General features: G+C 46.3%; 1 protein-coding gene across 1 annotated transcript in view; it reads right to left on the reverse strand.

Moving 5' to 3' along the window:
• The window catches only part of LOC148521180 (uncharacterized), a 101,178-nt gene that overhangs the window by 15,409 nt on the left and 69,011 nt on the right, over positions 1–16,758 (reverse strand). The window contains exons 5-9 of the mRNA XM_088475545.1: positions 15,347–15,433; positions 12,916–12,960; positions 9,513–9,611; positions 6,273–6,326; positions 4,759–4,851 (exon numbers count right to left, since the gene is read on the reverse strand). Of these exons, the coding sequence (XP_088331671.1) occupies positions 4,759–4,851; positions 6,273–6,326; positions 9,513–9,611; positions 12,916–12,960; positions 15,347–15,433 (378 nt within the window). The remainder of the gene's footprint in view (positions 1–4,758; positions 4,852–6,272; positions 6,327–9,512; positions 9,612–12,915; positions 12,961–15,346; positions 15,434–16,758) is intronic.

The raw sequence follows: 16,758 nt of genomic DNA on the forward strand, positions 1-16,758 counted from the left end.
GGAACCCCTGTCCCTGCGTGTGAACCCGCTCCTGTCGGAACCCCTGTCCCTGCGTGTGAACCCGCTCCTGTCGGAACCCCTGTCCCTGCGTGTGAACCCGCTCCTGTCGGAACCCCTGTCCTTGCGTGTGAAGCGCTCCTGTCGGAACCCCTGTCCCTGCGTGTGAACGCGCCCCTGTCGGAACCCCTGTCCCTGCTTGTGAACGCGCTCCTGTTGGAACCCCTGTCCCTGCGTGTGAACGCGCTCCTGTCGGAACCCCTGTCCCTGCGTGTGAACGAGCTCCTGTCGGAACCCCTGTCTCTGCGTGTGAACGCTCTCCTGTCGGAACCCCTGTCTCTGCGTGTGAACGCGCTCCTGTCGGAACCCCTGTCCCTGCGTGTGAACGCGCTCCTGTCGGAACCCCTGTCCCTGCGTGTGAACGCGCTCCTGTCGGAACCCCTGTCCCTGCGTGTGAACCCGCTCCTGTCGGAACCCCTGTCCCTGCATGTGATTTGTAGTAGATTCGGGGAAATGTAAATTTCTTTTTGCCATGTATAGCGATGATAAGAAATTTTAATTATCGGGTCTAAAACTTAATAATTAGTAAATATGCCACTATGCATTGTAAGATACATATAACATATGGTACAACATTTCCTCCTCTACACATTGAACCATATGGCACCAGAAGTCCTTCTACCTCACTAGTTCTTCTCTCTGCATTGTATCACATGGTATAGGTGTATTGTATCACATGGTATAGGTGTATTGTATCACATGGTATAGGTGTACTGTATCACATGGTGTAGGTGTACTGTATCACATGGCATAGGTGTACTGTATCACATGGTATAGGTGTATTGTATCACATGGTATAGGAGTACTGTATCACATGGTATATAGGTGCCTTGGATCACATGGTATAGGTGTACTGTATCACATGGTATATAGGTGGCTTGGATCACATGGTATAGGTGTACTGTATCACATGGTATATAGGTGCCTTGGATCACATGATATAGGTGTACTGTATCACATGGTATATAGGTGTACTGTATCACATGGTATATAGGTGTACTGTATCACATGGTATATAGGTGTACTGTATCACATGGTATAGGTGTACTGTATCACATTGTATAGGTGTACTGTATCACATGGTATATAGGTGTACTGTATCACATGGTATATAGGTGCCTTGGATCACATGGTATAGGTGTACTGTATCACATGGTATAGGTGTACTGTATCACATGGTATATAGGTGATTTGGATAACAAAAAAGAAAAACTGGAAATTTGGCGCTGCGCCTTTAAGGTGACAATGTGTGTAAAAATTCTAACTGCAGCCCGGAACACCACAGCGGGAGATATATCAACCCGCATACAACTGAAAACAAAAAAAGAATAGAAAAGAGTTCTAAGGCGCTGTAAGATTAATGATTTTAATCAGATAACTTAAAATGATATATACACATACAGTGACGGTTCTAGGGGCGTGCTAACAGGGCCGTCGCCTGGAGCGCCGGCCCCTAGAGGGCGCCACTGAGTCCCCAGAAGAAAAGGAAAAAACCCCAGAAGAAAATAAAACTGCACCGGTCCCCCCCCCCCCTCGCTAGCCGCTACAGGGAGGCTCCATTTGCTGGGCGCCGGCTGAGATTTGTTACCAGCGGGCACCCGGCTCCCTTCCCGCAGTGGCAGCCGAAAGCCGGAGCTCAGTCCTGAGCTCCGGCTTCCGGCTCCCGCAGAGAGCACTATGGGAAAAACAAAATACAATTAAAATACAAAACACTGTACTTACTTTAAGCCCTGCTCCTGCGTCCGCTGCCGTCTGGTCCGACTGCGGCTCCACGGGAGCCGGAGCTCAGGAGTGAGCTCCGGCTCCTCGGATCTATGGGAGAGATGTCATGACGTCATGACATCTCTCCCATAGATCCGAGGAGCCGGAGCTCACTCCTGAGCTCCGGCTCCCGTGGAGCCGCAGTCGGACCAGACGGCAGCGGACGCAGGAGCAGACTTAAGGTAAGTATAGTGTTTTGTATTTTAATTGTATTTTGTTTTTCAGAAGCACCAGCACTGGGGGCACTACTATAGGGGGCACGACTATAGGAGGCATTACTACTTGGGGGCGTACTATAGGGGGCATTACTACTGGGGGCACTACTATAGGGGCATTACTACTGTGGGCAGGACTATAGGGGGCATTACTAATTGGGGCACTACTATAGGGGTCACAACTATAGGGGGCATTACTACTGGGGGCACTACTATAGGGGGCATTACTACTGGGGGTACTACTACAGGGGGCAGTACTACTGGAGGAACTGCTAATGGAGCACTACTATAGGGGGCATTACTACTGGGGGTACTACTACAGGGGGCATTACTACTGGGGGAACTGCTAATGGGGGCACTACTATAGGGCGCATTACCACTATTGTGGCATAATGTGTTATAAAGGCCATTACGGCGGGTGGCATAATATGTTATAAAGGCCATTACTGTGTGTCGCTTAATGTGTTCTAAAGGGCATTACTGCCTGTGGCATAATGTGTTATAAAGGCCAATACTGCGTGTGGCATAATGTGTTATAAAGGCCAATACTGCATGTGGCATAATGTGTTATAAAGGCCATTACTGTGTGTGGCATAATGTGTTATAAAGGCCATTACTGTGTGTGGCATAATGTGTTATACAGGGCATTACTGTGTGTGGCATAATGTGCTATAAAGGCCATTACTATGTGTGGCATAATGTGTTATACAGGGCATTACTGTGTGTGGCATTATGTGTTATAAAGGCCAATTACTGTGTAAGACATACAGTGTAAGGCGCTTTACTGCGCATGGCAATTATTCGCCATGAGGGGAGAGCTTGGGGAAAGCCCAGTACCTCTGTAAGTGCTGGGCACGGCCCACAATGTGATGAATTGGGGGTGTTCCGCAAGGACACGCCCCCTTTCCGGAAGCACGCGCAGAGGAACGCCATCTAAAAATAAGTTATTTCTTTATTTCTTTGGCATGGGGGGGATGCAACTGGGAACTTTCGCCCTGAGCTCCACAATGTCTAGAACCGTCCCAATACACATACATAAAACACAATATGATAAAATCTATGACCATAACCTCCCCCCCCCCCACAAAAAAAAAAAGAAGAAATCTCTGGACATATTTCTAATATCCCAATTGGGACAGTTTCCTGTTGTTGATTTGATACCATCTACGCTTATATCTAAAATAGGATGACACGATCAAAAGTCTGTATCTACCAATGTAGACAAATGTATCTAATAGAAGAATCAAACTTTCTTTAATCCAAATTGCAACATAGTAGCAGTTAGTAATCGGCTGGGATCTCACCTTCTCTGCCGCCCCTATTGACCGGTCAATACTGACATCATTCCCCCTGGCCGTGTACCGAAGGAACTGCTATTCGGGGCAGCAGAGACGGTGAGATCCAAACCGAGTACTAATGGTGCGTACACACTGGGCGATAAAGTGGACGACTGAATGATAACGATATCGTTATCGTTCAGTCGTCCACTTTATCGTCCATTTTTAACACCAAAAAGATGAACGATGACGACGACGTGCGTTCCCGCGGGTCGTTTGTCATCATCGTTCATCGGGCTGACATGCAGGCCAACCTGACGATCTCGTCAGGTTGCTGCATGTCAGGGAATGGGGGAGAGAGCCCGGCGCTGAACGATATCGTTAATGATATCGTTCAGTGGCTGTGCTCAATGTCATGAACGACATTGAGCACAGCCTGCCGGGGACAACACTACACGATATCGCTCAGGGAGCATATCGTGTAGTGTGTACCCACCTTAACTGCTCACCTATTTACGCTGCCAAAGTGACATAAAGAAACACTTTTGTGCTACTATGTTGCAATTTGGATTAAAGAAAGTTTGATTTTTCTATTAGACACATTTGTCTACATTGGTAGATACAGACTTTTGATCGTGTCATCCTATTTTAGATATAAGCGCTTGGAATCAAATCAACAACAAGAAACCGTCCCAATTGGGGTATTAGAAATTTGTCCTTCTTGTTCTGGATTCAGAGATTTCTTCTTTTTTTTTTTTTTTTTTTTGGGGGGGGGGTTATGGCCATAGATTTTATCATATTGTATTTAATGTATGTGTATATATCATTTTAAATGATCTGATTAAAATCATTAATCTGACAGCGGTTTGGATCACATGGTATAGGTGTACTGTATCACATGGTATATAGGTACCTTGGATCACAAAGTATAGGTACCTTGGATCACATGGTATAGGAGCACTTTATCACATGGAATATAGGTGCTTTGGATCACATGTTATAGGTGCACTGTATCACGTGATATATATATAGGTACCTTGGATCACATTATAGGTGGAAGGTATCTCATGGTATATAGATGCTCTGGATCACAAGGTACATGTGCACTAGATTACATATTATAGATGCATTGAATTATATGGTACAGGTGCACTGTATCACATTGTATAAAAGGTAAATGCACTGGATTACATGGTATATATGGTGCCTTGGATCACATGGTATAAGTGCACTGGAGCGGTATAAATGCAGTGATCACATGGTATAAGTGCACTGGAGCGGTATAAATGCAGTGATCACATGGTATAAGTGCACTGGAGCGGTATAAATGCCTTGGATCACATGGTATAAGTGCACTGGAGCGGTATAAATGCAGTGATCACATGGTAAAGATTCCCTGGATTGCATGATGTAATTACATTGGGTTACACAGTAACATCATTTCTCACCATCTCGGCCTGATAGTCCGGGAGGGCCCTGTATTCCTGGGGGGCCGTGGGGGCCCGCACTGCTTCCTTCACTTCCATTTTTACCAGGAGGTCCTAAAATCAGTGAGGCAGAAGTCAGATGCCCATCAGTTATATGTGAACTCTATATCGATTCATTAAGGTTATTCACAAACTACAAAGTGAGCAACTTTTCGGTCAGTAATACAGACAGTCTCTACGTACTCTCCCCTCATGTTTAATTATGGAACATATGAGGCCAAACTGAGCAGTATTTTAAGAAAAATTTGAAAACTATAAATGAATAAAGGGCATGGTCCCACAGTGTTAGGAGCTGGGCCTTGCAGTGTTAGGAGCTGGGCCTTGCAGTGTTAGGAGCTGGACCTTGCAGTGTTAGGAGCTGGGTCTTGCAGTGTTAGAAGCTGGACCTTGCAGTGTTAGGAGCTGGACCTTGCAGTGCTAGGAGCTGGGTCTTGCAGTGTTAGGAGCTGATACTTGCAGTGTTAGGAGCTGGGACCTGGGACTTGCAGTGTTAGGAGCTGGACCTTGCAGCGTTAGGAGCTGGACCTTGCAGTGTTAGGAGCTGGGACCTGGGACTTGCAGTGTTAGGAGCTGGGACCTGGGACTTGCAGTGTTAGGAGCTGGGACCTGGGACTTGCAGTCCTAGGAGCTGGGACCTGGGACTTGCAGGGTTAGAAGCTGGACCTTGCAGTGTTAGGAGCTGGACCTTGCAGTGCTAGGAGCTGGACCTTGCAGTGTTAGGAGCTGGACCTTGCAGTGTTAGGAGATGATACTTGCAGTGTTAGGAGCTGGGACCTGGGACTTGCAGTGTTAGGAGCTGGACCTTGCAGCGTTAGGAGCTGGACCTTGCAGTGTTAGGAGCTGGGACCTGGGACTTGCAGTGTTAGGAGCTGGGACTTGCAGTGTTAGGAGCTGGGACCTGGGACTTGCAGTGTTAGGAGCTGGGACCTGGGACTTGCAGTCCTAGGAGCTGGGACCTGGGACTTGCAGTGTTAGGAGCTGAGACTTGCAGTGTTAGAAGCTGGGACCTGGGACTTTCAGTGTTAGGAGCTGGGACCTGGGACTTTCAGTGTTAGGAGCTGGGACCTGGAACTTGCAGTGTTAGGAGCTGGGACCTGGGACTTGCAGTGTTAGGAGCTGGGACTTGCAGTGTTAGGAGCTGGGAGACTACCTTATGCATTTTCCAGATCATTTATGTAAATAATATAGACCTAGAGCTAGTACTTGTATATGCATTCCTAACGTATTTACCATACACAGTACCTGATGATATTCTGCATTTCATACATTTAATGGTGTGGGGAAAGTATTGCTATTAATGATTGTTGTAATTACTGTGAATATAATGAGTAAGTGATGGGTGTGATGTGTATGAAAGCTATGTGTGAGTAACATGCATTACAAATACTAGTGAGTTGTATGTTAGAGCAATGAATACGAGTAACAGTAGTGAGTTGTATGTGCCAGTTGCGTGTGAGTACACGGGGGTTCCATACCTGTGTCACCTTTCTGTCCCTCCTGACCGTTAGTCCCAGGACTTCCAGCAGCACCTGGACAGGAGAAAACCCAGATGGATGTTGTCTATGATAATCTACTGTGTAGTGTCATCACATCCAGTTGTGTCATGTGTTGTGTTACTGTATCATATACACTTGTGTATTGTGCAGTGTCATCACATCCAGTTGTGTCATGTGTTGTGTTACTGTATCATATACACTTGTGTATTGTGCAGTGTCATCACATCAAGTTGTGTCATGTGTTGTGTTACTGTATCATATACACTTGTGTATTGTGCAGTGTCATCACATCCAGTTGTGTCATGTGTTGTGTTACTGTATCATATACACTTGTGTATTGTGCAGTGTCATCACATCCAGTTGTCATGTGTTGTGTTACTGTATCATATACACTTGTGTATTGTGCAGTGTCATCACATCCAGTTGTGTCATGTGTTGTGTTACTGTATCATATACACTTGTGTATTGTGCAGTGTCATCAGATCTAGTTGTGTCATGTGTTGTGTTATTGTATCATATACACTTGTGTATTGTGCAGTGTCATCACATCTAGTTGTGTCATGTGTTGTGTTACTGTATCATATACACTTGTGTATTGTGCAGTGTCATCACATCTAGTTGTATCATGTGTTGTGTTACTGTATCATATACACTTGTGTATTGTGCAGTGTCATCACATCCAGTTGTGTCATGTGTTGTGTTACTGTATAATATACACTTGTGTATTGTGCAGTGTCATCACATCCATTTGTGTCATGTGTTGTGTTACTGTATCATATACACTTGTGTATTGTGCAGTGTCATCACATCTAGTTGTGTCATGTGTTGTGTTACTGTATCATATACACTTGTGTATTGTGCAGTGTCAGCACATCCAGTTGTGTCATGTGTTGTGTTACTGTATCATATACACTTGTGTATTGTGCAGTGTCATCACATCCAGTTGTGTCATGTGTTGTGTTACTGTATCATATACACTTGTGTATTGTGCAGTGTCATCACATCCAGTTGTGTATTGGAATTTCACTGAATGATGGCAATGATAATGCTGAGTTATATCAACCTAACAAAATGTGTCTTTTCGCACTGTGTGAAACAGCCGTACGCATGCTGACTAAGGGCCTGATTCAGAGCCGCTCATAAGCGGCAGTACGCTTGTTCCGAGCGATGTTAGCACTTCTGCGCATGCGTACGGTTTATAATACGCATGCGCGAACCACTCAGTGCGGCCGAAAATCGTGTGCTCGCTAAATAGCGAATGCCTGCTACTTTGAGTGACAGGATGAGGCGTATGTAGGTGGTAACAGGGGAAGGTGCTTGTAAACGGGGAGTGGAATTAAGAAAGCAGGCGTGCTTAAAGGTCAAAACGGGCATTTTATGGGTGTGCATAATTAATCCAGCAGCGTCATTGACCACGTCACCTAGTTGTTTTATAGTCAGAACTGCTCGCAATATAGTGGTAGGAAAAACCAACCACAAGAATAGCGAGCAGTTCATACCCTGGTCGATGTACTCGATTAATCTATTAAATAGCGGACATGACGTATGGTGCGAGCGGCCAGGGGGCGTATTTTTCAAATAAACGTCCGCAAGTTTTGTTCGCTCGTTCAGACCTAGAGGCGTCAACAGACCGCAAAGAGCGAACGGTTCATTTGAATAGCCACCCCCTTTTTCTGAACGAGCGAGCGCTAATTGCGTCCGGCTCTGAATCAGGCCCTAAGTCACATATTGCACTTACATCAGGGGGGGTGGGCGCTATGTGGCTGCTGCTGAAATACAGGTTGTTTGTTCAAATTGCGTCCCAAGCTGAGAACCAAACAGACGCATATGCGTTTCACTACTGGTGATAGACCGCTGGTGCTAGTGCAAGATGAGGACGGTGACTACGACTGGCGGCTGCATATGATTTACTGAATTCCACCCCATTCTGCTAATACCTTCATAACACTGCTGCGATCAGTGCGTAAGATTACAGTGAAATGACTGATATGTTTGCATTAATAAAACATGTTTCCTAGTCTTCTTGTAAATAAGAAGGCTGCTTCCTGTGACTGACTTTTAATTACTGTGACTGATTCTTCCTTCTTGGGACTGCTCATTTCTTTCCGTGATTTACTCTTCTTTCCTAGGTCTAATCATTCCTTCCTGTGACTGATCATTCCTTCCTGTGACTGATCATTCCTTCCTGTGACTGATCAATCCTTCCTGGAACTTATCATTCTTTCCTGGGTCTAATCATTCCTTCCTGTGACTGATCATTCCTTCCTGGAACTTATCATTCTTTCCTGGGTCTAATCATTCCTTCCTGTGACTAATCATTCCTTCCTGTGCCTGATCATTCCTTCCTGCGACTGATCATTCCTTCCTGCAACTGATCATTCCTTCCTGCGACTGATCATTCCTTCCTGCAACTGATCATTCCTTTCCGTGATTGACTCTTCCTTCTGCAAATGGAGATAAAGTCCAAACCAGCCAGCTTCTAACTGTCATTTTTCAAACACAGCCTGTGATATGACAGTTATGAGCTGATTGTCTGGTACTTTATCTCCATCCAAGGCTTAATAAATAGACCCCTAAGTATTACTCCCTGTGACTGGTCATTTCTTCCTGTCACTGACCTTTTCTATCCTGTGGCTAAGCATCCTTCCTGTGGCTAAGCACCATTCCCGTGGCTAAGCACCGTTCCCGTGGCTAAGCATCCTTCCTGTGACTAAGTATCCTTCCTGTGGCTAAGCACCCTTCCTGTGGCTAAGCACCCTTCCTGTGGCTAAGCATCCTTCCTGTGGTTAAGCATCCTTCCTGTGACTAAGCACTCTTCCTGTGACTAAGCACTCTTCCTGTGACTAAGCATCCTTCCTGTGACTAAGCATCCTTCCTGTGGCTAAGCATCCTTCCTGTGGCTAAGCACCCCTCCTGTGGCTAAGCACCCTTCCTGTGGCTAAGCACCCTTCCTGTGGCTAAGCACCCTTCCTGTGGCTAAGCACCCTTCCTGTGGCTAAGCATCCTTCCTGTGACTAAGCACCCTTCCTGAGACTAAGCACCCTTCCTGAGACTAAGCACCCTACCTGTGGCTAAGCACCCTTCCTGTGGCTAAGCACCCTTCCTGTGACTAAGCATCCTTCCTGTGACTAAGCACCCTTCCTGTGGCTAAGCACCCTTCCTGTGACTAAGCACCCTTCCTGTGGCTAAGCATCCTTCCTATGACTGATCACTTCTTACCTGGCATCCCAGTGACACCGATATCACCTTTGCTTCCATTCAGCCCTGGTACACCTGGCAGACCATGGAGGCCAGGGACACCGGGAACTCCTACAGCACCTGTGATACATGGATGGTTAATACTGTTATTCCATTTTGATTATATAGATGGCTGTATGCAGTGTTCCACACAGGCCTCGTGTGACTGACGCGATGTCATATGTAAAAAGGTGTGAAACCCTGAACAGAGTAATCACATATTACCTGACTATAACAAGTACTGCAGATAGTCATATGTGTGGAAGTCTATATGTTCCCCCCTCAGTCACCAATGTCCCCCTCCCCCCACCCCCAGTCACCAGTGTGTATGATTCCATGTCCCCCCCAGTCACCAGTGTGTATGTCTCCATGTCCCCCTCCCCCCAGTCACCAGTGTGTCTCCATGTCCCCCTTCCTCCAAGTCACCAGTGTGTATTTCTTCATGTTCCTTTTCCACCCCCGGTCACCAGTGCATATGTCTCCATGCCCCCCCCAGTAACCAGTCAGTGTGTATGTCTCCATGCCCCCCCCAGTAACCAGTCAGTGTGTATGTCTCCATGCCCCCCCCAGTAACCAGTCAGTGTGTACGTCTCCATGTCCCCCTCCCCCCAGTCACCAGTGCGTATGTCTCCATATCCCCCTTCCTCCAAGTCACCAGTGTGTATTTCTGTTCCTTTTCCACCCCCGGTCACCAGTGCATATGTCTCCATGCCCCCCCCAGTAACCAGTCAGTGTGTATGTCTCCATGCCCCCCCCAGTAACCAGTCAGTGTGTATGTCTCCATGCCCCCCCCCAGTAACCAGTCAGTGTGTACGTCTCCATGTCCCCCTCCCCCCAGTCACCAGTGCGTATGTCTCCATATCCCCCTTCCTCCAAGTCACCAGTGTGTATTTCTTCATGTTCCTCCCCCCCCCCCCGCAGTCACTGGTGTGTATGTCTCCTATATCCCCCCAGTCATCAGTTTGTACGTCTCTATGTCCACCCTCATGTCCCAGTGTGTATGACTCAATATCACCCACCCCCAGTCACCAGTGTGTATGTCTGTATGTCCTCCTCCCCTCCCAGTCACCAGTATGTATTTCTTCATGTCCCCCTTCCCCAGTCACTGGTGTGTATGTCTGTATGTCCTCCTCCCCTCCCAGTCACCAGTATGTATTTCTTCATGTCCCCCTTCCCCAGTCACTGGTGTGTATGTCTCCATGTTCTCTCTCAGTCACCAGTGTGTATGCCTCCATGTACCCCTCCCTCATGCCTCATTGTGTATGACTTCACATTCCCCTCCCCTAGTCACCTGTCTGTATGTCTCCATGCCCCCTCCCCCCAGTCATTGATGTGTATGCCTACATGCAGTGGAATCACTGGGCATGGTGACACCTGGTGCGGCACTTTTGCGCTCCCCCCAGTCACCAGTTTGTACGTCTCCATTTCCATCCTCATGTCCCAGTGTGTATGACTCCATATCTCCCTCCCCCAGTCACCGATGGTCACGATGGTTATCCCAGCCTGCATCTTTAACTCGCCTTTTTGGCCGTCTTTCATGTGGTTGAAGAATGTGGCTCTTACCAGGAAACATCGATTCATTTTGCAAGACTATTTACATGGGTATATTGCCAGATATATACATTATGTCCATGCACAAAGATGCCAATACAAACATAGATATGACACCTTACTGCCATATATCATACAAACCAACACATATGTTACTCCATTGAAAAATGTCTACAGATATAAATGTAACCGACTAAAAATACGCATCTTGCACTTAACAAGATGGCCGCATTGGAGTGAGATCTTCCCCGCAGTTTCCCCTCTAAGACAGCAGGTAAGAGAGTATCACGCCAACCAAAGATGACGTTATGCTTCTCTGACAAGCAATGACAAGCAACGCTTTCCGTTGCTTGATAAATTGCAAACACAAATTAACTCCATAATGGGCTATGGAGATAGCATTTACAGTTGTGCCCTAGGAAATGCTGCTGTGGTGGAGAGGCCCCTGGTAAATGAAGAACTTACCTTGAAGTCATCACTGGTGCACCCACGGAGGAGGTCGGTGTCACTGGAGCCCGGTCCAGTATATTGTGGCGGTCTTCCAATATTGGGAATACAAAATCTGAGAAGATTCACTATTGCCCATTCAGAGGCCAAAGTGGCTCTCCAATAAGAGCTTGCTATCTGCCTTTTAAAGTTGGCGCTACTGACGAGTCAATTGCGGGTTACAGCATGACATTCCACCCAACCATGTGTCCGCCATATATTTGAGGGGCTCAGTCTATGGCGTAGAGATGACTTATTTACAAGCAAGATGAAAAGAAGACATCTGTTGACATGATGGCGGGGTCAGCGGGATCTTGAGAAAAGACTCCAGACCAAGAAAGAAGAAAGATGCTTACGTTGTAGCAGCAAGGGGCTCTTTGCTGACACTTGGCCCCTCTATGTGCAAGTGAAGAATGGAAGGATCATTCATGTGAGCCAGAAGAAGGAGACCAGTGAAGATAGTGAAGCTCCAACGGTATAGGCCCAGGTGTCAGGAACAGAACATACTTGTGGGCACATACTTTAAGCCAACACCCATCTATAACACCAGTGCCCAATTGCATCACCATTACCTTAGGCCATCATCAGTTTCTCCAAAAACAGATATTTGGCCATTGCTCTCATCAGTGCTTCCAAAGCCAGATATTTGCCCATTGCTCTCATCAGTGCCTCCAAAGCCAGATATTTGCCCATTGCTCTCATCAGTGCCTCCAAAGCCAGATATTTGCCCATTGCTCTCATCAGTGCCTCCAAAGCCAGATATTTGACCCTCGATCTCATCAGTGCCTCCATAGCCAGATATTTGACCCTCGATCTCATCAGTGCCTCCATAGTCAGATATTTGGCCTTTGCTCTCATCAGTGCCACCATAGTCGGGCATAGTCAGGAAAAAGTTATTTGTTCCTTATATATGCATCACTCTGCTCAGCATTTTGTTATGTTATACACAGCGTGTAACATAGTGGTTTATGTAACTATGTAGTATGTAGTACAATAAAATAGTATTAAAGTTTTATTTGGCTATGTGTCTAAATGGTATTTCAGCAACCTAACAGTACCCACTGTCCTAGATGCAAATCTGTGTTGGCCAAGTGACTGGGTGAGATCTCATTTAGCGCATTCACCCCAAGGAAACATCACGTGACATATTACCCAAATGGGACAATAAGAGGCTTTTGTGTTGGGGTGGTAATTGTGGTGCCGTTCCTTGTAGTGCAGGAATTCTACGATGTTTGATTATCTCATTCTTTTTGGTTGCCTTCCCAGTTGGTCCACACTATGCCACCAGTACACGCCAGGAACCTGCACATATACAGACATGAGAATACATAACATGAGATGATTTCACCTTTCTGTCCATCTTGTCCCGGCCGTCCCGGCTCACCCTTCATTCCTGCAGGATACAGAATGCTCAATCTTCTAATATCAATGGTTATCAGGTTTTTCCTTTTTAATATTAGTCACTTATATCAAATATAGCCCAGTGTTACATAAATATGGTCTCATTTATATCATAAACAGAGTTCCCGATACTGAAACAAACATTCACATGTTACTATCTGAGGGCTTCATTCAGAGCTGCTCGTAAGCGGCCGCTCGTTCGTTCCGAGCGATGTTCGCACATCTGCGCATGCGCACGGATTGTAATACGCATGCGCGAACCAGTCAGTGCGGCCGAAAATCGTGTGCTCGCAAAATAGCGAATGCCTGCTATTTTGAGTGACAGAATGAGGCGTATGTGGGTGGTAACAGGGGAAGGTGCTTGAAAACGGGGAGTGGAGATTAGAACGCAGGCGTGCTTAAAGGTCAAAACGGGCGTTTTAAGGGTGTGCATAATTAACAAAGCAGCGTCATTGACCACGTCAGTTGGGTGTCTTATAGTCAGAACTGCTCGCATGATTGCGGTAGGAAAAACTAACCACAAGAATAGCGAGCAGTTCATACGCTGGTCGATGTACTCAATTAATCTATTAAATAGCGGACATGACGTATGATGCGAGCGGCCAGGGGGCGTCTTTTTCCAAAATACAACCGCATGTTTTGTTCGCTCGTTCAGACATAGAGGCGTGAACAGACCGCAAAGAGCGAACGGTTCATTTAAATAGCCACCCCCTTTTTCTGAACGAGCGAGCGCAAATAGCGTCCGGCTCTGAATTAGACCCTGAAATCCTTTGAGTCAAGAAAGAATAATAAGAATATAAAGTAAAATAAACAAATAAGTAAATAAAACATATACATCACCGCAGTGCCAGTTCTCACTTCCAGGTGGCAAAGCTTTAAATTTCAAAACTGTACTTTAGATCACTGCCCATAGGTCCTGATTCAGAGATGTACGCGAACATGATGGTTTACGTACATCTCCGATTGTTGGGGGTCTGCTCATGCGCAGGATCCGTACTGCACTTTTGCAGAACGGGTCCTGCGTCCTCGTATGCTGTGCCCCTTAGCTGCAGCTTGACTGACATGCTGTGGCCGTTTGAGGGTGGAGTGGGGGTGTGATTGGCCTGTGTTTCTGAAAAGGGAGGGCGTTTCCACCTGCTTTCTAGGAGTGCAGGGTCCACTTCCTGAGCCTGGCTGAGCAGGTACACTGTCCATTCTGCTTAAGCCGATGGTCGCAATGGTGATCCGATGCTCTGTCTGCGGAGGCCGCACTCGGATCGCAGATGCTGATGGGAGGCGTCTTTTCCTTACAAACGCTTCCTGCTGCATTAGGATATTAGTTGGGCGGTATTGCAGAGCGGCATCCATGTGGGTGTGCAATACCGACCGTCTCTGAATCACACTGGGTGTGGCAAGTATTACCGCCGGACGCATGGCCGGCGGTTCAAATCCCGACTTCGGCTGCCCGGCAAGGGTGAAAATCAAGATCGTCCTAAGGTAAGTATCGCTAACCTAATTCCCTACCCTAACCCTAACCCTCCCTTAGGGGTGCCTAACCCTAACCTCCTCCCCAAGTGCCTAACTCTAATCCTCCCCTTCCCCGCTGCCTAAACCTAAGTCTCCCGGGGGGGTGCCTAACCCGAACCCTCCCTTCCCCTAGCCTAACTCTAAGCTTCCCGGGGGGTGTGCCTAACCCTAAGTCCCCCAGGGAGCCCTAAACCTAACCCTCCCCCCGCAGCTGCCCGCGCCCGGCTTACCTTCATTCGTTACGCCGGGCGTCGGTCTTCCGGCGTCTGGTTAATGACAGGCGTCAAGTTTTCTACGCCTGTCATTAGTACCACTCCGGGATTACAGTGTCTGGAAGCCGGCAGTCGGGATTTAGACCGTTGGCTTCCAGACTACATCCTTCTACTCTAAGGCAGGACCCACATATACTACATTTCTGTGATCAGCATTCTGCTCTGCATATACAAATATAATATGACATAGAATGACACAGGTGAAACTTCTGTGTTCTAGATCCCATTCCACTATCCACTATCTAAATTCTTTCCTAGCACCTACATTAGGGGGTCTATTTACTAAGTTATTAGGAGATAAAGTGAATGGTGATAAGGTGCCAGCCAATCAGCTCCTAACTGTCATTTTTCAAACACAGCCTGTGAGATGGCAGTTAGGAGCTGACTGGCTGGTACCTTATCACCTATCAAAGCTTAGTAAATAGACCCCTGAATCACTTGGAACAAGCCTCACCCCCAACATCTTCATGCATTTGAATTGCAAAATATAAATCCTCACCTTATCTCCCCTCCACTCGTATCCATACATTGGGTCACATGGCATAAGCCCCCTCCCCGTCATGTCAACATAGTTGGCCACAAGTTGTGACCAATTCTCACCATTCTGTCCCGATAGTCCTTGAGGTCCTGCGGGGCCCGGGGGACCCTCTATACTGCTTCCATCATCTCCTTTTTGACCTGAAAGCCCTAAATCCAATCAACACAATACAATCAGTATTTCACCCAGTATGTATATACCTATGTGTATACAATGTATGGGTTATTGCATTCTCTACTGTAAATAATATGGGTATTAGAACTCTGCAAGAACCTCTGTGACCATATAGAACTACAGGGCAATAGGTGGAGCGCTCTATACATGTTACAGAAATTCAGGGTGACTTCTAATATTTGTAATGATTTACAGTAGGGACCGCATTAATCCTTATAATACATACAAAGGCTTTGACATAAGTACTCATCAGTTATATAGGAGTTTATATAAATAAAATAGTAGAGGTAATAAATGTTATAATGAGTGATTATTTAAATTAACACCAATTAGTATTTGTATATTAGTGCCCCTCATTATATTATTTTAAATCAGAGAAGTATTTTCTCACCTTAACCTGACTTCAGAATTTGTACCACCCTTTTCCCTAATACTCAGTATGAGGATATAATGGCATATTATACCCCCTGTACTGTACGTACTCACATTGAGGAAACGCGTTCCTATCCGCGAGGCAGGGATGTCCTTGGTGTGAATCTCGTACTTCTCATGACTTAGGGGGAGAGTTAATAAAGTTTGGAGAGAGATAAAATTATAGATAAATAGCACCAACCAATCATTTCCTAACTGTCATTTTTCAAACACACCCTGTAAAGTGACAGTTAAGAGCTGATTGGTTGGTGCTATTTATCTCCAATTTTATCTCTCTACAAACTTTATTAAATCTCCCCCTTAGTGTCATAGGAGCTGATTACGAGTTGTGGGAATCTCAGCTGCTTCTCCACGTGCGGCTGAATGGGGGTAACTGTGTGGCAACGAGGGATTTCATAGGTTGGTTGTGTTGTGAGGCCGTGTCCTGGATGTGCAGGAGCAATTGTGGCCATTGGGTTTACATAGAGATCCATCTAATTTGGGGGCTACTGTATGCGCTTGCCGATAGTGATGGCAGCTACTTTCGTAAGATGGATAGAGGTGATGATGCAACCCCACATCAGAATTATCCCCATATACTGATATCTGCCACTTGTATTGAAAAGATCTGGACTGTGCCAAACAAACATACTTCCAGTCTCTCGTCTCCGCTAAGGCCTCTGGGTTCCAGACTGTAGATAGACAGTAATTAGATAGACTATGGGGTCTATGTACTAAGGAGTGATAACTGACAGAGTGAAAAGTGATAAGTCTGTGATAAGTGCCAGCCAATCAGCTTCCAACTGTCATCTCACAGGCTGTGTTTGAAAATTACAGTTGGGAGCTGATTGGATGGCACCTTATCACAGATTTATCACTTTTCACTCTG

This window comes from Taudactylus pleione, unplaced genomic scaffold, assembly GCF_031769625.1.
Source record: "Taudactylus pleione unplaced genomic scaffold, aTauple2 ptg000173l, whole genome shotgun sequence".
NCBI lineage: Eukaryota > Metazoa > Chordata > Amphibia > Anura > Myobatrachidae > Taudactylus > Taudactylus pleione.